The following is a 23,740-nucleotide window of genomic DNA, read 5'->3' on the forward strand; positions in this document are numbered from 1 at the left end:
GAAAATCAATAAAAACAAAACAAAAAAAACAAATTGAGAATTCATTTTAGAATATTGAAATGGATGAATTTTCTATAACTCCCACTGTTTTTGGCCTTTTCATGACCGCAAATGTCCTTTTAAAAATGTATCTTTTTTATTAAATTTTTTAAAGATGGATTTAAAATAATATTGAAATAAATCTTCCTAACTACCTCTGTCTATGTTACCTACATTCTTATTTAAAACTTATTTCCTAATGTTAAAATAAATTAAAACACTATGAATAATAGTCACTAATACCAGAACCGGAAATAGCCTGCCCCCTTTTGACCAGTATTAAATCAAGGATAGATCTCACACGGTAACTCTTCTTTACTTCAATTTATGCAATGACACAGTAACTGCATGCTGTATTCTGTTTAAACAAGTTGTAGCCCATAAACATAAACCGGTAGTAGCTCTGATAATGTATTTATTATGCAAATTAAACACAAATTCCGAAACCGGATATATACTGCCCCCTATAGACCAGTATCAAACCAAAGCGGGATTATTATTATTTTTAGGAAAATAATAATGAATCATGCTATATTCTTAAAGTAACGAGGCCTACTCCATTCTTAGCATAGATATACTGTACATATTATACTATTGTGATTCTTAGACAGGTTGTATAGTTCATAGTTAGTTAGTTAGTTCATAGTTCATTTTATTTGTCCATACGGAAATTCATGTGACATACAATTGCTCAAAGTTAAAAGGTTAATACAATAAAATTACATAGTAACAAAATTCAACGACTTAACAACGATTATTAAAATGTCTAATTGAGTACGAAACAAAAGAATTAATGAAGCGTTTTGTTCTACAGCGTGTAGCCCTCAAACGCCTTCCAGAACTCAACCACTGAAAATCACTATAGAGTGGATGACTCTCATCTTTCATTATGGCGCTCCAAACGGCGATAACTCTGTTATGTACATTAAGAAGTAGTACAGGGATTTTATAGTAATCCCAGCTAGTACTTACCTAATATCCCTAGTCTGAAATTAACAGTGACGACGATGACACCAGCATAGCCTGCTAGAATACTACCGTTGTATATCGAGCCAGAACCGGATCGAAACTCTCCGTCATGTATAAAAACCATAACAGGAAATTTGTCGACACCTATGGAAAAATGAATATTTTAGTATATTATTCAGTAAAACTGAAATTGGTGAATACAAAATATACATACTTATCATGGGCTCTAGCTATCTTACTTACTCTATGAACCCTTTAGGTTTAGTCATTTACTCGGGTGGTAAGTTCGTTCACTAACCACAAAAGCTAACGATAATGGGTTAATAACTAATAAACTTCGAAATGTTTTTTGTAACTTTATAAAACAAAACAATAAAAAATTATTAAAAGGAATAGTAAATTTCTAAACTATACTTGTGATTTACTGTATTTTACACTTCTAGTTAATAACTTTCAGAACTAAATACCCTCGAATTGAAATACTATTACATTTCGATGAATTTACATCGGTATTCCACTTTCCAGAGTTCAATCATCCGCAGGGTTCTACTTCGATCAATAAAAAAACTATCGAATATTCGTACTGTATGACTGCCCTATATTAAATCCCATTTACTATAAACTGTATTAGGGTTATGTACTAGAATGCCATTATCTTATTAAGTCATATCACTTGTATTTTAATACATATTTAGGATCACTTCCTTCTCAATAAAGCATTCTACTTAACAGGCAAAGCGGCAATTATATACACATGCTATTTAGCGCAATATGGATTGTATAAATCGATACCATTAAGACCTTCAATAACGAATCTTAATTTCCGTAGTTTATTAAGCATTAATATTGATATTAGAATCAATTTAGTAGAATAACAGGCATACGTTTTCATTTGAGTGATATATTAACCACTGAACCAGCATGAGCAAACTTTTAGGCCTAATCTCTTTTCTTTTTCATAATTTGTCATAGGCCTACACCAATGTCTCAACGTCTCACACAAAGGTTAAGACTATTTTAAGCTTCAAAACAATGCCTCATTGGCAAGACACTGTAACCAAATGGAGAGTTGTAAATGGTATAACCAGGGAAGAGTAAGCTTGTTATCTAATAATGTACTACAGCACATCCTTTTTGGTAAGGAGTTGAACCTATAAGAAGAATTAAATACTTTATGTCGTTGAATGTTTAGGTGCATCTTACTGGTAAAAACTGATATGTGGTTTCCGTATTGTTTGTCTGATGTCTATTGCTGTTGACAGAAATGAAAGGGGCTAGCTATGTATCATTCATTGTCCTATGTTTGATAAAATTTGGATTAAGAATAAGCACACAGAAAAAAACTCAGAAAGCAACAAATAATCACCAATGACTGTATTGAATTTGTATCATTATAATAATATTAGATGCGAAAAAATGTTATCATTATAGAAGATTTTACTTCAAACCATAATTCTTCCATGGTGTGAATAACTAGTCACGTATATTTAACCAAATAATCCCTCCGTGATTTAACTAGCCAATGTAACCCAAGTAAAAGCCTTATTAGCTCATATACGAACTACGTTCTCTTGTTAAAGATACAGTTTCATAACATATTTCAGATAGGCCTACAGTTTTCACTTGCGAACATAATAATCTTTTAATCGTAAGATGACTGCATGGCACGGCTGTAATGAGGTTATTGCATTCCCATAGTACAGTACCAAACGTGAGTACCCCAGCTGAGCTCCAATATAAAAAAAAAAGTTTCATTTTTATGATATACAGTTTCATAACATATTTCAGATAGGCCTACAGTTTTCACTTGCGAACATAATAATCGTTTAATCGTAAGATGACTGCACGGCTGTAATAAGGTTATTGTATTTCCATATAATAGTAAATAACGTGAGTACCCCAGCTGAGCTACAGTATTAAACAAAGTTTTATTTCTATGATATGGCATCTTTAAATGTGTATTGCAATTTTATACTCTGGCACGTATTGACACTTTCCACGGTTCGCTACACGATATTCTCAATGAGAAATCTACGTGATATATTTTTAGTAGCACTTGGCGTACCATACACATTTGTACCTGCCTTGTCTGATATTTATTACCTGTTTAACAGAATGTCAATGAGAAAAAGACTATTATATATATTATGTTAACTACTATAACAGAGAATAAAGTTTATTTGTCTTGGCTTATCTAAATTCATTCTATTTTTCAATAGTCGTTGTAGTATAACGTAGACCTACTTTGAAGTACACCTTTCAAATCACATAACTTGTCGACACTTATTATATGAGTGTTGTGCTTTGGGTTTTGATTCACCTTTTTTGCCACAAACGATTATAAGAGCGAGTTTTTTTTATACAACTTTATGACGACGAACACGGTACTCTACTGTATATTGCCGGAAGACTCCCTCATTACTGGAAGAGGAGACACGTGTTTACATCAACCGTAAGTTGAAAAGGTATATCAAATGTTTTAATCCAAACACTCGGAAGCAATATTTTTATTAACATGCATTCTGTCCTTTGCCGACTAAATGGCAACAGCGGTGTGAGTACGTTGCAAAATGTTCGTTGATAACATTTTTAGATGACGCGATTTTACCTTCGTTAACGCAAAGTATCCACTTAGCTAAGTGGTTGCACTATCAATGACTCAGTAAACACAGAGATTAACACGCTACATCGGAAATTGTACTCTGATGAATTGAGTAATGTTTGTACAATGAAATGAATACAGCGCCAGGTAAGGAATACCATGAAAACGTAAACCAAAGTGAACCAACGAAATATTTATACTCTACAAGGCATCAACAAAACAAATGTAATTAGATAGTGGAATCAAGAACTAAATAAAATTGATTAACTAAAGATATGTATGCAATTAAGGCATCATCCAAGCAATATGTATAATTAAGAGAAAAAAAACACTATACGAAAAACCAAAACCAGCAAAACGTAAAAAAGGTGTCATCTAAACAACAACAACAACAACAACAACAACAACATTAGATAGTAAAATCGCATTAAACCAAGTAAGAGCGCAGAAGAAAAAGTAACACTGTCTACACTATCAAACTGTATGTGACCAAAAAATGTGATGTGCCCATATATGGACATGATGGTGTCATATCACTACCATATTTGGGCACATCACGCTTTTTTTTGTCAAACTAGTTTTATAATGTAGACAGAGCTTTAGTATGAAAAGTTCTTGATGTAAAGAAAAGCATAATGGTAAGGAAAATAAAGAAGAAGTCACTACAATTATCTACCCAAATAATATCTCTAAAAAAAAAAGCAGATAATAGAATACGTTCACACGATAAATAGAGACACTGAAAGAAGTAAATTCCGATCTAAAAGTCTTGACTTAAGAGAAGAAGACCATATCAGAGAAATAGTTGATTTTCACGCACATTTACCTTGTTTAATTAAATTTCAAATTATCTCGTGAAAACGGTACAACATAATAACATGATGAGCTTCGGTGCCTAGTAACACGAATTAGAATCTCATTCATTAGTGCACATAGATGCGCGCAAGATAAACGAGATAACACTACAATCTATCATCAACGTGATACCAATACGACACAATGACAAGTTTCGCTAGTTCTTCATTATGAAAATGTTGTCTTGTTTGAATGCGACCATTGTTATTTTACAAATAGTAAAGATAAGTATCTGCGCAAATTACATCTATCTAGGCTATCATTTCAATAATGTAGGGCAATGAAGGTATAGTTATCCTGAGGGCTGGGGTGACCTAATAATCAACACGAGGGTTACCTACTCTTAATGGGTTTGCAAAAGGAGAGTTTGAACATATTCATTAAAATGTGCACGCGGAAACGTACTTAGTTAAGAATGGACGAAGGAAATGTAGTAATATAAAACTAAGTAATTGGATATTAATAACCTGTGTTGATTATTTTGTTAGTGAAACAAAAGAAGAACAAGATCTTGAACAAAATCAAATTAATCTCATTAAAATTATAATTAATTAGATTCCGGTCGGTTAACGTTTTTCAAGAATATAATGAGTAGATAAAGAAACAGTGTCACAAATTTGCTAATAAATAACGACAAGTTAGGTATACTACGAGTTATTGCCAAATTTGGTAAATTACCGTCAAAGTCGCGGATTTCCTCTAAGCGATTTTCCCGCTCAAATCGTAGCGTTTTTAGTCGCGTGGACGCGACTCTATAGTTCACTATGTCGGTCGGTCGGTCTGTCGGTCTGTCTGTCGGTCCGGTATCACTATGCGTTTTATCACTTTTCTCTACTTTTTGAACTGTTTTGATGTACAGACAAGTTTTAACTATGTCGGTCGGTCTGTCGGTCGGTCGGTCGGTCGGTGTGTCAGGTATCACTTTGCGTTTTTCTGTACTTTTTGAACTGTTTTGATGTACAGAAAAGTTTTAAAGTACATTACTTTTTGAAAGTTCATTTTTTTCTGAGAGCACACGACTTATGGCTGTTGGCCTTGTTTTTTTATATACGCATAGGCTACCTATTCATACTGTATATTTTAAGGCAAATACTTTGTCTCTTATAAATGCGAGAACGTCTTTTTATGTGCCGCTGATTTAAAAGTGATGATTGCATACAGTTTTACAGTTTACATGTACTATCAAGAAAAAAATATTAGCACAAATTTGTAATTTGTAAATGGGAAAAAATCTCAGAAGCTGAATGTATATTATTTATTACAAAAACCTGTACGTAAGTAAAGCGTTATCAAATGTGTTTTAAAACACCACTATCCAATAGTATTGGTAAGCTCATTTCAGATTCATTACTTTAAGTGCGTATCTTTTTCAAAAAAGGAAAATACTAAACAAACTTATGAAAAATATCACTTGTGCCGATATTCCCCTATCTATAGACAAAATAAACACATTTATAATTATGGCATTCTGATGTTGGTTCATTGTGAGGATTTGGAACAATGAACTATACACTAACTATATACTAAATACATTTGATAACTTATTATTGATTTATAAAATAATTATTTTCATACATAAATTAAGTTATGAATTATGAGGAAACACTATTATCCGAATTTGTTCAAGTTGTTTATAATTTTAGAATATTAGATAGCCGAGGAATAAAGGAAAGTGACCAGCCTGGAAATTAATTTAAGCCATCAAATTTGATCACCGCTATGACGTTTGGATTAATTAGTAGAGCTTTAACAAAGCTTAGGAAAAAATCGTGACTAAAATAAACAAATCGACTAATTCTTTTTCTAAAAAGAGGGAGGAGGGGGGCGGGGAACCTCACCATATATACCTTCATTTATATTTTCAAAACTACTAATTAAATGTGTTATTTTACGAATATATATATATATATATATTACCGGGCGGTTTAGAATTAATGTTCTATGCCTGATTTGTTTATATATATATATAAGTATCTCTTCGGAGATCCCGCCTCGTGAATAAAAATACTGTAAGATGAGGGCGTATCAATTTGATCTCTGGTGCGCGTGCGTACAACTGAGGACTAGTGCTGTTCCGCCGTACCACGCCGAGAATGTTAAAGAGTCGCTATCCAATCGAGTTCGAACAATACCATGAAAGCCCCAGTGGTCTAATGGTTAGGACATCTGCATATCAAGCAGGCGGTCCGAGTTCAAGTCTCGGTTGGGGCGACTTTTTCTCATTCTCACAGATTTCCTCATCTTTATCGTTTCAAATTAATTAATTAAATTTCAGTATATTACCGGGCGGTTTAGAATTAATGTTCTATGCCTGATTTGTTTATATATATATATATATATATATATATAAAGGGGTCCAGAATTTGGATAATTGTCTGGATTTCCTATATTGAATCAAGTCTTCCGTGACCACATATCTATCTATGGTTTAAATGTGGAAAAGATCCGTCTTGTAGTTTTGACGTACGGCCTAAAATTAGTAAAATAATAAAAAGTGGTCCAGAATTGGGATAACCAAAATGTAATGGAGTAGTCGGTGACCAGATATCCATGTGGTTTAAATTTGATAAAGATCCGTCTTTTAGATTGTACGTTATCCTGCTAACAGACAAACACACACATCTCAGAAAAATATAACTTCGGAGGTAAACATATCCAGACGTGAACTCGTTACCAGTACAGTTAGGTTATCCGCTATAAAAATACACATTAGTGAATTATCGGTACTAAATATTGATTAATTTCATTTTATCTTTTTAAAAGTCACTCTTCCTTGGTTGACTCTTGTAATTATAGTAGGCCTACTTATATATAATTTTGGAAAAAGGACCACATGAAATGAAACATTTTATTTGTGCTCCTTGTTGATTATTATAATTCGAGTAAATCAAAGTTACTATACACTCATTTTTCTTTTTTTTCTCCTGAGACTGAATAAATTTAAATACTCATAAATACATGATATTATAGTAATTGATACATAATGAGATTTTCTTTTTTTTCCGAATTTCCAGGTCAGATAGATTATTTTACGGAGAACTTTAATTTGCGTTACTTACAATCCATTTCCTTGGATTAGAAAAACTGATTATGCTACCCATTTTAATGTGATTTTCATTCTATACACGATTTCTATATTGTGGTTTTGAAACTCTACTGTACATTCATTAGCAGCTTACTCGGTATAACAGTATAACTAGGTTATATCCTGGATCATACAAGTTACGCAATGTCCTATTTATTATTTATATATTTTTTCTTACGATTGCTTTCTAAAATACATTTAGGAATTCCTTGTATCTAAATGTGGAACATAACCAAGTATAATACAAAATGTCAGAGAAAGAAGACAACTATTAACTGTCACTTCGCGATAATATTTTTTTTAATAATATGGCAAAGAGATCCTGAAAAAAATGGCTCACAACAAATATTTTTTCGAGTTATCTCGGATCTCTGATCTCTTTTTCGAGGTCTTTCGTCGTAATACCATACAAGCAGTTAACTTTGAATAAAGCGATAAACCTCCTAACTTACAAACACAGACATCAGGCCACGAAGTACACGTAGACATTGTTCAGTACACTCACGCGCGCGCGCCTCGGGTCTTACATTAACGATTGGATCTCTTTGTCTCTTTAAAAAGATAAATTTCCAGACAATCATTAAAAATATTCAATTATAGATGTAATTTACAATAAATATGTTGGCAATATATAAATGTCACCATCTCATTCAGTGTCATGCTTCTAGAATTTCTAAATTACACAGTCAACTCTGCGCATGCGCCATACTGTTTATTCAGAATGATATATTCAAGTTATTAGGCACAATGCATTTTGCAACTAATGGGTAGAGGTATCCTATAATTAGCGAGATAGCAGTATAATCTGTATTTATAAATTGTTCTGAATCTATGTGTCCCAATCGACTGCCTGGGGCTCGGACAGCCTCAACTAACCGAAGTTAGTAACGTGATGGGACTACACAACATAATGTTTTCAGAATGTTGACTCAATATCTCTTACACCCCCTGGCAGTATAATGTCTGTAACAGTTACTGGTCATTGATTTTACTGCGCTACATCCCTCTGGAGGTTGACAGTCAATGTGTTCTGTAATATTCAGTTTACCAGTAATTCTTTTGGGTCTGTATCACTTGATAGATCATTCAACCATAATTGCCTAATGTAATGAAGTGTTTCTATTCAACTTCAACCAAAATTTAATCTACAACTTGTTAACCTTTAAGACTACAATTTCAATATGTTAGATATAATATTATATAGTAGATCAAAATTAATTATTCTTCGACCTGAAAACTTTTATCGAAATTCAATCGACTGTATAATTATTTTTAATTGAATCCTCAGGCTCAACAAAATATTCAATTTGAATATCTTTCTTTTGGAATGAAGACAATTACTAATAAGAGAAAATTACTGAAATCAATGAAACCCATTATCGAATTATCGATTTTCTTACATTTTCGTAATTTCTCATTTTGATTTGTTGTAATGTAATACTTTATTTACTAAGCCCACTGTCGATAGATAACATAATGCCGTAACTAGTAATTTTGAAATATGTTAATCAGTACTTAATCTAACATTATAAATTGAAAAAAAACAAAACAAAAATGGTATGTGGTATTTATTTCTTGCAAAAAGTCAAGCCAAAGAACAAGACATAAGTCGCATACAAACAGATCCCACAATAAACTTCCACGATACAGGTATCACATGTGAAACATATTATGCTGTATTAAGGATTTAACTGATACTCTATAGACAAATATGTTGTAATATTTGAATATACAGCACTGAGAATCAGGCGCTTATACGGTACCGTAAAGTAGTTCAATTTGTATGACACTTGTTATAATGGTATGTAACATACCAAGATAATAATAATAACAGTGTAGGCATAGGCCTATATACTAAGTCACTTTTATACAGTCGCATGTGAGTGGCCGCAAGGATCATCAAACTGAGTGTATACACATCTGTTGAAATTGATATTGCAGAAATGTTTGGTTTAAATTGTATTTGATACTAAATTCAATTTCATTTTGTGTAAAACTGAAGCTGTGAACATACTCAGAACGGCATTCTCATTTGGATTTACAACTCAACTCAATTAGCTAACTAAAATGTCTGAACCACAAGGTTCGTTATTTCCAAAGAACATCATATTAAATTCAGACTCAATTAGATAGAAGGTATACACTCTCGTTGCACGGCATTTTATTTTTCAATAACAGTTAAAGAAGCTATTAAGTCAAATAAAAAAAAACATCTAAATCATAATAAAAATAATTCGATGACATAGTATCTGATGTAACGATATCTGTAACTTGTTCTTGAAAACATTTACATCTACAGTACTAACGAATAATTGCATTTTATCGATGGGAGTTTGTTTTTTATCGATACCGTCATAGAACAAACAGCGAGAGATAGATATCCAACCGGCTTGTTTTAAGTTGGATGCCTTTAAATATCAATATTCTACCGTTAATATAATTTACTCTTTTCTTACGCAACACTATCTTTTATTGCTTATGGTTTGATGGGTCGGCGAGTGATGTATTTACGCAAGTCGCTAATGTAACGGACAAAAACATAAGTGTACCACTAAACCGATGTAATAATGTCATTTAATTAGGACATATATGTCAGCGCACATGCGCAGTAATTAATGAGAAAAGTTTGGTAATTTAAACGTTACATGTTGTTTCAATTTGTCTACAGTGTCCGTCCGACTGTGTATGTACTATACTATATTGATCATACAATTGATAGAATAATTAATAATTTAATTATAATGTTATTGTTTGCTGGAGTTCATTCACCGTCGCAGAATGGCCAAACATAAAGAGAATGACAGTTTATCAATGCTGTATACATAATAAGTGTAACCAAACACTATATTGATGCTTGTACATTATTAGATACTTAAGTAAAATTGTACAGTGTTCATAAACCTTTTAATATGGAATCATGATATGAAATAGAAGACAAAATGAATTGTGAAAAATTATTATATGTAAAAACTTTAGTATAGTAGATCTAGGCTTAGAAAGTGAAGAAGAAGAAATAAAGAAGAAAATATGAAAAAAATGTAATTATGATGGGATGTAAAAATATAAAAAGACAAGTAGAAAATAAGATCTGCCTTAAAAAGTGGAAACAACAAGCAAAACAAGCAAACAAAAGTCACGATGTGATGCTCAATCATGTTGAACAAATATGTATGTTTAATTTTGTACTAACAATCTCCATTTCATTTTATCTTTTTAATTTCTATGTTTTGTCTAAGATTCTCTACCATGTTAAATAAATTCATCTGGTTCCCAATTGAAGAAGTTCTAAAGCTCTGTGACAAAAAAATGTTGATGATGATATCATATCACTACCATATTTCGGCATATTACCACCATATTTGGGCACATATTTTGTCCAACTAGTTTGATAGTGTAGACAGATCTTAAGGTTTTTTTGGTTCAACAAAACAGTTATAATTTTCTAATTTCTCTACACTGGCTGACACACGTTTGTTTGCAAACTCCGACTTTGTCAAAAAATGTTTCCGAAATTTAAGATCACTTAACAAACTTTGGCAAACTACACAATACACTTTAGTTTCAAAATACAGAATTTAGTAAAGTTTGCTAGAGTGTAGGTGATTTGATAAATATTTTGTTTTAAACTTTAGAATTAATATTCAACTAAATAAGTTTGTATTGTTTAATCTTTTATTCACCTGTAATTTTTACTCTCATTTATAGTAATTTTAATTGTATTATTTGTCATCAAGGTTTGGAAGTTTTTAAGAGTTAGTAAGTCTTTTAACAGGTTATTCTTTTATATGGTGTATGTTGCACTATGGATGTTAAATAACAAGCGTAACTAGACATTATGGTGATGTGGTAGTATAGGCCTACATGCATCTTCTTCTGGTATCATATCTGGTTGCAGAAGTTGTTGTTCTCCAGAGTTTCCCTGTTATATGCAGATTGAATTAAATTGTTTTGGTGAGCTGAGTGTTAAATTGTGAGAGAAAAGTCAAACGTTGACGACCACAGCTTTTTCTTCCTTCTACTTTTCCGCATAGTGTTAGCAATTGTATTTCTCCTTTCCTATTATTATATGTCCCAGATATTTCATTTGTCTTCTCTTAAACTCTTTTAGCAGACTCCGTTGATAATTGCATCTGTTGAAAATGTCTACATTTGACAACCATGTTTCTCAGTGATACTTTTAGTATTCTGTTAAACAAGGCCAACAGCCATTAAGTCGCATGCTACAATGCATAGTGATACCGGACCGACAGACAGACCGACAGACAGACCGACCGACCGTCATAGTGAACTATACTGACCGAAATTACTGAACATGTTTAAAAATGTTGAAATGTTTAAAAACATTTATATTTTTTAAATTTACACGTGCGTAGCCTGTCACTTTTGACGTGCTCGTATAACGTGATTTCGAGTTGAAAAGTAAGTCAAGAAAACAGAAATCGCGCAAAAAGAGTGCGCAATAACATTTAACGCGCAGTGCGCGCTAAAAAATATGCGCACTCATGGCAATTTTGTAAACGCTTAAAATTGCCTGAAACGTACTCTTATTTCATCGAAAATAAATTTTGACAATTTTAAGCGGGCGTACGCATGCGTTATATGCGCTACGCACGTAATTGTATTGCCATATGATGATTTATGCCCTGAAATTTATGAGTACCAAATTTTATTTAATTGTGATTCATGGTTGTGAAGATATGATTACAAACGTGATTTCGTTAAATCGTGCGTAGACCGCGTAATTTTTTATTGCGCACCGTGAAAACATAACCACATCGATTCCTGGCCATAAGGAATATACTGTGAAAAATTGACCTAGCTAGATTAAACTGATACCAAGAGATAAGGTCAGAAAGCGATAAAACGCATAGTGATACCGGACCAACAGACCGACAGACCGACCGACCGACCGACATAGTGAACTATAGAATCGCTTCCACGCGACTAAAAACCTCACATGACTCTATCCGTCTTGCTATGTCTATTTTTGTCCAGCTTTCGCAGGCATACAGTAAAAATTGACCAGATGTATGTTTTTCAGTCGTACTTTTGTAGCCATATGCACACTTTTGTTTTGTTTCTTATTTCCTTCATGAATGTATTTGTTGCTTGCGCTACTTCTTGCATCTTCTGTTATAATAATATGACCATGGTAAAATTATGATGATATGTGTTGCTTGTCCGCTGATGATGTTGTAGTTCAGGAGTAAAATATAATGCCGCTGTATGTTTGTTCATAAAGTCTCCGAAATTTGTGAATTAGTATTTTTTTCCTCTGTATAACGCGTTACAGGTTGGTTGCAAACGCAATATTATTTGATGTAGTTTAGTATGTTAACTTCAACCGATTTAATAAACTATCAACTATTTCATTCTGTTAATAGATATCGTTAATGTTCAATGGTCTTTCTCCCATACATCATGCTTCAATGATTTTGTGTTTAAAAAAAATTCAAATTGCTCTTAGCCTTGTTATCGAATTTTCAATTATCGAACTAAATTTCCTTAATTGTGTAGCGCCCCCAGAGTATTATGATCAATAGACGATGTCTAACATATTAACTTACAAGGGGTTTGTAGCAGTAAAGGGAAGTGCCAAACCACTTAGGTAATTCTACAAAATCCTTTAGTATTACCATAGATCAAATACACAAAAAGTACTATTCATTCGTTTCATTTCTGCATATACAAACTAATTTTACTTTTAAATAGTTTGGATGCGATTATGTCTAGATATGAAGTTGAAATAAATATTGATTATGCAAGATTGCGTCAAATTTAAGTATAATTGGTTAATAGTTTATACAAGTATGTATCGTATTATAATGAATTGATTGGTCAAATGTGTGCGCAGATTATTAGGTATTTGATTGGTTAAAAGTTTGGACAGATTGATTATCCGATTGGTTAAAGTGTGGTCCTTTATGGTATTGTATTACTGCTTTTGATTGGCCACCAGAGTGCGCAGATTGTTAGGTATTTGATTGGTTAAAAGGCTGGGCATAATGCATCCGATTGGTTAAACAATGGAGGTATAAACATCCAAGGTTAAATTGTAGTTCTATAGAATTAAGGTATAGTTATACAGTACATCGACGGTTTTCTTCCAGAAACAATTTTTTTAACAGTTTCTGATTTGTTTAAAATGATATAAAATAAAACAATAACTATGCAGCAGTTCTTCCTTTATTTCATTTCGTAAATATACGGCCTCTATTTGAATTAATCCTGATACCGGACGGGAAAGCTCACTAAACGCATGTATTATACGTGATACGATAATAATATTGATAATTAAACAATTTTATATTACATTTGTTTAATTATTCTTAATATTTCAGCAATGCGCTAAATCACAAAAAAGGGTGTTAAGAAGGCGGTGATTTTTTTATTCTTTGTGTTGATTTTTATAATCATAGTCTGGTTACTTATTTAACGTTGTATTCACACAAGGCTTACTGAATGTTTTAAGATATTGGTAGTCGGGCGTTTGTATATTAAACATAAAAGTCCCTGTTCAGACGGATAATTTTTTTTCTCGCGCATTTTCTTGTCTTTCCTGTTTACACAGATTTATCAGGAGACTTGTACGAATAGAGTTTCATATTTTTCCGTTTTATATTATAATAGTATATACATAGCCATTTGGGGAATTTTGTCAAACTTGATCAATGTTAAATATTATAATACTGAGAGATGTTAAGCCACTTGCGATGCTGATACAGTTTTCGTACTTTTCTACTAATTGAGTCGCAAGTCGTAGGACCTGAAGCTTTGAAGAACGATATTAAACTAGCTTTAGTTAATGTATAGAAAATCGACAATGAATAATGATTATCAATGTCATATAATGTCCGCAATTGCGATTTTAAAACCATTGAAATTAGTTCATATGCAACATAGCACGAACTGCGGGCTAATTATCGTAGCCAAGTTATGTCCTATTACATGCGGACGTAACACCTTTGATATCAATCACATCCAGCAATAAATCAGTCACGTTGGGGGCGCCTTGCCTGTCCGTGTATATTATAATAGACTGACCAATAAGAATTAACGATCTAGCGTATCCATATAAGCAGTCCCTATCTCTATCAATAACTGTTCACCATTTTTTATTTGTTGACTGATTAAGAATATCCATCATTCTAATTCTATATCCATCGTAAATCAACGACAGAGGATAGGTGATCACTCTCCGCGCGCAAATTCTTCATTTTCGTTCCCGCTCTCGTCTGCTGTCAAATGAATGATTGAAGCAATAATGCCGTGTGTTCATTTTTCAATTTTATAAGTTTAACAAAGTTGTGTTTGAGATGCATTTGTAGAGAAAAGGCCATTTAATAAGTAGATTTTATTTTCACTAGAAATGTGGTGTTATAAGTTGTCATTATTCCGTGATTTAGTCGTAGCTAAAAACACTCTACTCGTCAGCTGCGAAATATATTCAATTCAACGAGGATAGTTCCAGATAAACAATTTGGGGTTTTTAGTCGCGTGCAACGCAACTCTACTGCTCACTATGTCGGATGGTTGGTCTGTCGGTAAACAGGTAACTCATATTTGAGCACGCAACTGCAGCCATGTATATGGCCTTGTTTTTTTTCTGGGGGTGGGGGTTGTGCTTCTTTCTCCTTTTAGATGTAATCTCTGGTAATGGCATACATTTGAGATCATTCAGTTAAATCGCAGAAAAATTCTTCTTAATCACAATATAGACAAGTTACATTATTGTTCAGAAATTGCATTTGTATTTTTTGGAATATCAATATCATACATATTCAAAGTCGATAATCATTCAATTAGCTATTATTATTAATCATCAGATTCATATAATATATTCAAAGGAGAGAGAGGAACATATTGACGTGCATATGTCTGAAATTACGACTTGATATATAGTTTGCAATGTATCCGACAACAGCGAAATAACAGATATGTGTATCGCATTATTGCATAGCACGTACGGTGGTTATAATCACACCGGGACGCACTAGTACTAGAACTATGTACCGTTTTTAGATTTTTATATCATTGCTTTCAGTGTATTGAATCTGTGAGGTGGGAATTGGGAAATGCCATAACTAACACTCACGAAATTTCGATGATGTTTCTAACTAAGTTAATGCTGAATAATAAAAATGCACAAGGTCTACGATTTTCAGTTATATTCAATTACAATCTATAGAATCTAATTTAACAAGATTCTAACTTAAAGATGTATTGTCACCCAGAAACATGAAAAATGAAGATTAATTAAATAAATGGTCAAATTTAACCAAAAACACTATTGACTATTTTTTATTTAAATTACAGTTTTTTCAGGTAAATAAATTTGTTTTCGATTCAACCTTTTTTCAAAGTGAATAACTATTATGTGAAATTAAAATGCCATATTAAAAAAAATTGAAAAAAAAAATGTTTAGGCGGGGGACAATATATCTTTAACATGATGAACTACCTTAATTTTAGAAAATAACAATTTTACAATCTATAGAATCTAATTTTACAAGTGAACTTACAACATTAATTATATATAAGAACACCTAATTTACAAAAGAACCATTTTACAATGTAACCTATTCACAAAAAAAAAAACAAGTTTAAATTACAAAGAGAACCTAATTTTATAAGAGAACTGAACGTTAATTTTCGACCCTACATTATAGAACCTGTAATGGTACGCAGCAGCCGACGACATTTCAGCCGGACGCCGGTGATATAGCCAACACAGACAACAGATGTGATTTAAGCACGTGTACTATATCATTTGTACACACAACGCGTTATATTCCATTTATGATTTTATGATCTATTATATGTTTTTCTATTCATTATACAAGTTAGCCGTCGCAGTGTAATATTCGCTGAGGCAAACAAATCTTTGATATCACTTTAGCAATTGATATTACTTTTATTTCGAGATACATTAAAATGAAATGTGAAAAAAAGAAAACTAAATGGCAAAGCTAGGTCACGTGTTAGCCAGAAAAATACGATAACAAAATTGCTGTTCAGTTAAAATCATCTCGTTATGGCGCAACAGCAGCATTATAAAGATACGAATGTCTAAAATCCAGTGCTGCTCAACGTGTTTTTTTTTATGATTTAAGCGATTGATATGTTTAGTTTATCAATATATTCTAATACGTACGAGGAAAATACTGCATCATTAATGTATTAATGTATAAAACGCAGTCACGATTCGGAATGTAAACCACTATGTTTATAATGAAAATATCGAAAACCCGTCATTTGACGAGGCTATTTAAATAATATTAAAACTAATGCTCTCTAAATGGCTCTAAATAACAAATACCACTTCAATCTGTAACGAGATGGCAATAGGTAAATTCTTGCAATATAAAAAAAGATATGAACTAACTGCTGTTTAAATGTCATAATGTTTATCAAATAAGCCATAAAAAAGATATTAGTTATGAAAATTGCAGACGTTTTGTTTTAATAACCGTATGGAATAAGAGTCTCACAAATGCGGCGTTAAAATGCACTGCATCGACATGCTGTTCAAAGGAGAGGCGGACGCACAAAGAGAGACATACACGCGCGTATAATAACGTAACTTATTCACCAGTTTAGTTTTAAGTGCTCTTTTACTGACGAATTGTGCCCATTTTTTTACAAGAAATGACAGTAAACCTATTCTGAACAATTATTGTTAATTTTACATGTCATTTCGTTCATATATCATCGGCAACGATTAGTTCTGTACATTACCAATGTTCTTTAGTGTGAACACATGGCATGAGAAGTTTGCTTGCTGCGTTTGCTTTCTATGCCTAGACGTTAATTTCGACATATTTTTAATTATTCCATCCAGGGAGGAGTGAATTCTTCCTTGATTCCATCCCATATTTCATTCATATTTCCATATTTTCCGATCCTACACAACATGAGAAGAGTCTATGCTTTCTATAAAGCAAGACTAATTACGAGAGTGTTGTATCACGTGTTTGAAGGAAACATTGAGTAAGATGAAAAGAGACTATTATTTGTAATAAAACTGTGAACATTTGAAAAGGTGAAAACTCCATCAATGTCTCATCTAAAGAAAATGTATATTTTGGCTTAAAAAATGTCATTACTACGAACACGGTGCTAACATACGGTACACAATTCGGCTTAGTTTAATAACTACGACAAGTGACTCGTTACAAATGACAATATATATACTGCACTAATTAAGAATGTGCTAATCAATAGCGTTTTAAAAAATAACTTACCTGGATTTATTGACGGTGTATACACGTTTAAATATAGGCAATCCTCTGAAATGTTCTTTACAAAGGGTCTTACATTTTCTAGTTGTCTTTTCTTTCGAGGTGTCATACCCGGTGTAATTTCGAACGATTGTGGACAAGCAGGCCCAAAATTCAAGGCATCACGCTGCTCCCATTTTACAGGACTTTCCGGTGCACTGAATCGTCGTCGTCCTGTTGGTGGGGCGGCGTACGGTATACCCAGAAATTGGTATATTTCCGACATATCTTCCAACGCTGGTTTTACGCGGAGGCCGCGTAACCTTCCAAATGTTGTATTTACGACTCCGTAACCGTCACTGCAATCTACTACACGTGTTGAAACTACAGCTGTGAGTATGATCAAAACGGTTATACACTGGATAACACAACACCACATGGTGAAAATATTCCTTGCCACTACAGTAAAGCAATAGTGATTAGCGGTTCAGCAATTTAAAAAAAAGAAGCGTGGAATAAAACAGTTGTGTATGTACAAGAAACTTCAACTACTTGTTACATATCACTGGAATATGTCACAACTTCTCTACGTCTGACTTAATAACTGTCGTGCCTACCATTTTGGTGGACTGCTAACGAGGCTGTGGAATATATAAAAAAAAAGAACTGTAATCAATTTAAGTGCGAGCGAGAGCTAATGAACCATGCGGTGAATAATTCCTGGAGTGCAAGAAACATCTACAACTCGTACTACTATCGGTAACCCTATCAAACGTAAATACAACAATCACAATTCAATCAATATTGTCAGTGAGGGCGCATGCTTTATGAATTCAACCAACGAGCGAGGTTCGATCAAACTTGGCAGACGATACGGCAGATGATGTAATTACCCTCGAAGTAGTTTTCTAACATCGTACGCCGTTAAACTGTGAAGTGTTGCTGGTGATAAAATGCGGCCCAAATCTGTTATTAGTTGTCGAGAGATACATCCATATCGTTCACGACGATGTTGTTTGAACCGACATGATGCACACTCTGAATGACCAAGTGTTCCACGTGATCAAATTAAATAAAGACTATTCCATTCATACCAACTATACTGGCTATATACACTTTAATTATCAATAGACGGTAAATTACAAACTCATTACAGACAGACGATAACTAATAGACATGAAATCTTCGAAATTATCATTCATCAAATCTGCCTACAAAATGAAATAAGGTTTTGCATAGTATTGTTCACATGCTAATTGGCATGGGCTAAGGTGGAATGACAAAAGAATTTCTAATCACTTGCGACATTTCTATAACTTCAGATGACACAAATGTGTAATGTACAAAAAAAGTAGTTTTATGTCAATAATGTCAGGTAATGGAATGATCTATAGTGCATGTGAGTCTGCAGAAATAGATACACTCATGACGACATTTTCTTATTTTTATTGATTGAGACAGGTGTAGAAAATAGAAACCACAACGTGTTCTTAGTGTATATCTTTATCGCAACCTGACGTCATATATTCGCGTACAAATTTGTTTTAAATTATTAATAAAACGTCATAGGAAATAGAATTACTGTAGTATCTGTTTGGAATGTGTGGTAGGTTCGCATGGATTAATGTTATTTGCAAAGTATGCATAGAAGGAAAATGTAGGCTCAACATTTGACTTCGACTTCGCGAGAAGTTATAGCCTCTTTAACGGTGCTCCTGAGTCTTCGATTGGTGTTTTTTTCTCTCGGAATGGCTTGGACAATCAGAAAAAGGAGAGCGCTCCGAATCAGGGTCATTTGGAAACACGGAGATTCAAGAAATGTTACTTGTTCTTTAACACAGAAGAGTTCATTGTAAAGTGTTCACATTGATGATAGTAAAGTATGACGTATCAGTACAGATTATGGATTACAAGTCACTTTCCACACAGAGATAAATAAGGCACGGTTCATTGAGCAGGAGTATTTTGTTGGATGAAAGAAAATCCAAAAGCTTATCTGGGAAATGAATGAATTGATGTACTCACGTAAATTGGAATATATAATATTATATATATATATATATATATTATATATATATATGTATAAATTCAAAGTCAAATTCAAAGTCAAATTACTGAAAAAATGACAATTCTGTGGGATATCAGTGGCTGGATCTCAATGGAGATACAAACAAAAAAAGCGAAAAGCTAAATCAAAACGATAAAGTAAACAGCCAGAAAAGTTAGCAGAGCTTTCGGGCAACACTAGCCCTTCATCATATGTATATATATATATTCATTCATATGTATGAATATATTCATTCATACATATATTTAGTCGCAAGTTTACATATCTTGCATAGAGTAAATACAACATATTTGTTTAGTCTACATTTTGGTAGTAATTAACAAAAAATGTAGGGACGAAGTTCGGACACTGAAAATATTGACCATTGAATATATCAATGTATGCAAATTATTGCTTATAAAGCCTGAAATTAAGTTTTTATATGTGCCATTCAATGTCTTTTCAATCTGAGACCTTTTATTGAATTCGAATCTTATTTTTATCTTGGACCGTGAAACATGTGCGATATGAATGGGCCTTAAAATGGGCTTGACATGAAACAGTACCGCAGTTTCTCGTTGTTAGACATGACACCATAAGTGAATATGTTGGCAACCACTTCCTTCCTTGGAACAAATAAAAATGCTGTATGATTCTTGTTTAATTCATATTTCAAATTTATTTTTTTTTTTAAAGATAATCGCTTTAGATTATCCGCATTAGGCACGTATTTGTGTCTCTTTTAAATTATATTTATTTATTGGAATTTGTTGAATAAAATACCATAAATAATAAGTTTATTCATAAACGCATAATATAGATCTATGTTTAGCTTAGCAATAAGACTGTGTCATCTGTATACGTTATTATATTATATCCGTGAGTTTCGTGAATATCTCATAAAATATTTAATTTATAAATTAATAACACTTGCATACAAAAGTACACCTACCTATATAAATAATGCATGAACAGCAGAGCTCATCGCTGATGCATTATTACAATATTACTTTATACATGAGACGGATCACGTAAAGAAGATTCGCTTTTTTTCTGACATCTGAACTGTGAAAGAAAAGGTCATTTTAGATAGTGTAACATCTGTCCTGGAGGTTTGGTGAACATTAGAATTCAAAATAACCTTTAGCGAAACGGTAGCAGTAACTGAAGTAATAACGTTCTATTCCTATTCATTCATTAAATAGAAATTTTTTCAGAGATAACAAATAATTATTTACAAATCAAATTCCATACAATACCAACCCGTTAAGATCTGAGAAAGGGCATCACCATAAATGCTATACAATACATTTCTTGTATGGGAAACCCAGTAAACATGCTTAGAAAACAAGTATGTATATATACAAACACGATAAGATCAAAGCAAAAGTTAGGCCTATTCTATTTAGGCCTACTGTCCCATAGTTTTGGGACTGGGAATAAAAGGTGGGACTCAAGGGTGTATTTAAGATGACCAATCACGACAAGATAACATAAAAGTCGGGGGAGAGGGGATAGTCGTATAACATTTCAGTAAATGTAAACCTAGATGACTCAACAACACGGTGCACTAAAACTGTCGAAATAACAGTTTAATTCGACAATTACAGATAATATTGGAGGAAAGTTGCTGTCGAAATGTATCGGGGTCGGGGAACAAAAATGTTCTCGTTCCTTAACTTTTATTTTTTTTTAAATCTAAATTCAACAGAGGCATATTATAATATGTCTATAAAATTCATTCAGTCAATCTATCAATGTCATTTATTAATAACACAAGCAATTAAATCGTGTACTTTATTGTTTCCAAGGATACAATTCATAATATTGATCCTAACACAGTTCTCTATATATATGAAAACCTTATATATAAATATACGATAATATTTAAATCAATATCAAATATTTTGTGTGTAAACATGATTATGAAAACTCATACCGTATAAAGTAACTCTACCGTCTATTAACCGTAGACCACCAACACATAATCGAAAAGGAACGAAACGTTGTTTTGTTGTTCTTTTTAAAGTTAATTTAAGAAAAACTATATTTATTTTAATTGCGAACATTAAAACTTACATAAATCCAATTACAGCCCTACTACTTAGTATTTTTCTCACAGGCATATCTTGCTCCGGAAATTCACTTACATAAATAATCAATCAATCGAATAATAAGTGCCACAGTGGAATAGAACTGTAATAGAAGCACCCACCCGTAAAGTTGCAAATAAACGGCGTAGTTGATTAAAACCAGTAAAATTAGTGCCGCCGCACTAAAACAATTCAAGATCTACGATATAAATACAAATAACAATAACAATTTGTCATCACCATATCATGCATAATTATTATAAATAAAAATATACACGATAGTTGTATATGCATTCATTTTGTTGTTCGGCCTAATCGATATTCTATTTTTATGATTACTTGCCGTATAGTAATAGTAATCATTAAGAACTAAGAAACATATTTTTAACAATAGTTGAGTATTGTGTTAGTGTTGCTGTGGATCTAATGAACTTGCTATATTGGATTTTATGTATGATTCTATAAAATATGTAATATTGCTATTGTATGATCATTTAGATTGACGGATACAAATCGAGTAAACTACAATGGTAAATATCTATTGAACATACTTTATAAGGCGATTCCATTCCAATACTATTCAGGAATTGTACAGACCACGTGAAATGCTTATATAATTTTTGTTTAAATCGTTAACGTTGTACCTCTGCAACATAAGTATACTAGGCTAGTATAACAACATTATATTAAAACTTTTACTGTTAAAAAATAAAACAATTATTATCGCCTGTTTTGTATCGGCTTGTGTTGTAACTACACTGGAATGGTAATGATACCTAAAACCTATTATTACTTTAATAATTAAGGGTTTAACTCCTTTAAATCGTTTTATATTGAACTGTCCGTCTACAATAATGCAGCACCACAAGAAATCAGAATAAAATATCGACATAAATAATGGCATCATAATGTATTCATGTAAATATATGCATTTTGACATAGAGGGCGCTTTCAAGAAAGAAATGGCGACAGATTACACACAGCTTATATTTCTTTTAAATATTTGGTTGGAAATTGGATTTTGATCAATAAATCAACTAATGAAAGATTTAATTAAGTCATTTTACAACTTAGCAAACTTTGACATAGAGGGCGCTTTAAAACAACAACAAAATCCGACAATCCCTAACTAAACCAGGCCTACAGTATATTTATATCTATTGGAAATTATAATGAACGATTTTCAACATTAATAACATATTTTGAACACAAAAATTATATATTATCTACTAGTAGTTAATATGTAAATCGCCGTGCATTTAGAGTATGATAGGTCTAGCCTAATTATTATAATAGGCCTATACATACGATACAAGCATTATAACATAAAGCAATAGCACCTAACTTTCACCCTAATACTGTACATTTTCTATAGTCTGTTAAGAAACAGTATTCATACTGTAATCGCTACATGCATTCTAATCAACTTCTAATCATACATACTGACGTGTCAGACTATCAGTGGTGAGCAATGATGAATTATAACAATATATTATAGCTAACACTATTTTATATACGAACAAAATGTCTAACATGTATCAAAACAACACCCGATTCTCGGTGGTAGGCCTTCCCTATCTATATTTCTCCAGGTTCACATATACATCGCCTAGTCTTATAGACCATAACCTAAACCCCTAATCCATGAAGAAATAAAACCATACGTGATACAGTCACCACGTGTGTGATCACATGGGATGCTGTATTACCGAATATTCCTATACACAATATACAAGAAACACAATTTGTACAGAGTACCTGTTGCCAACACATTTTAAAGATTAGATATAGGCCCTACTTTTCTTATTTATTTGTATTACTTTATTCTGA

General features: G+C 32.5%; 1 protein-coding gene across 3 annotated transcripts in view; it reads right to left on the reverse strand.

The window, feature by feature from the left end:
* The window catches only part of LOC140048650 (neuroligin-4, Y-linked-like), a 58,796-nt gene that overhangs the window by 10,623 nt on the left and 24,433 nt on the right, over positions 1 to 23,740 (reverse strand). For all 3 annotated transcript variants that reach the window (XM_072093419.1, XM_072093417.1, XM_072093418.1), the window contains exons 2-4: positions 20,770 to 20,882; positions 17,795 to 18,411; positions 1,012 to 1,152 (exon numbers count right to left, since the gene is read on the reverse strand). In XM_072093419.1, coding sequence (XP_071949520.1) covers positions 1,012 to 1,152; positions 17,795 to 18,209 — 556 coding nt within the window. In that variant the 5' untranslated portion in view covers positions 18,210 to 18,411; positions 20,770 to 20,882. The remainder of the gene's footprint in view (positions 1 to 1,011; positions 1,153 to 17,794; positions 18,412 to 20,769; positions 20,883 to 23,740) is intronic.

This window comes from Antedon mediterranea, chromosome 5 (genome assembly GCF_964355755.1).
Source record: "Antedon mediterranea chromosome 5, ecAntMedi1.1, whole genome shotgun sequence".
Taxonomy (NCBI): Eukaryota; Metazoa; Echinodermata; class Crinoidea; order Comatulida; family Antedonidae; genus Antedon; species Antedon mediterranea.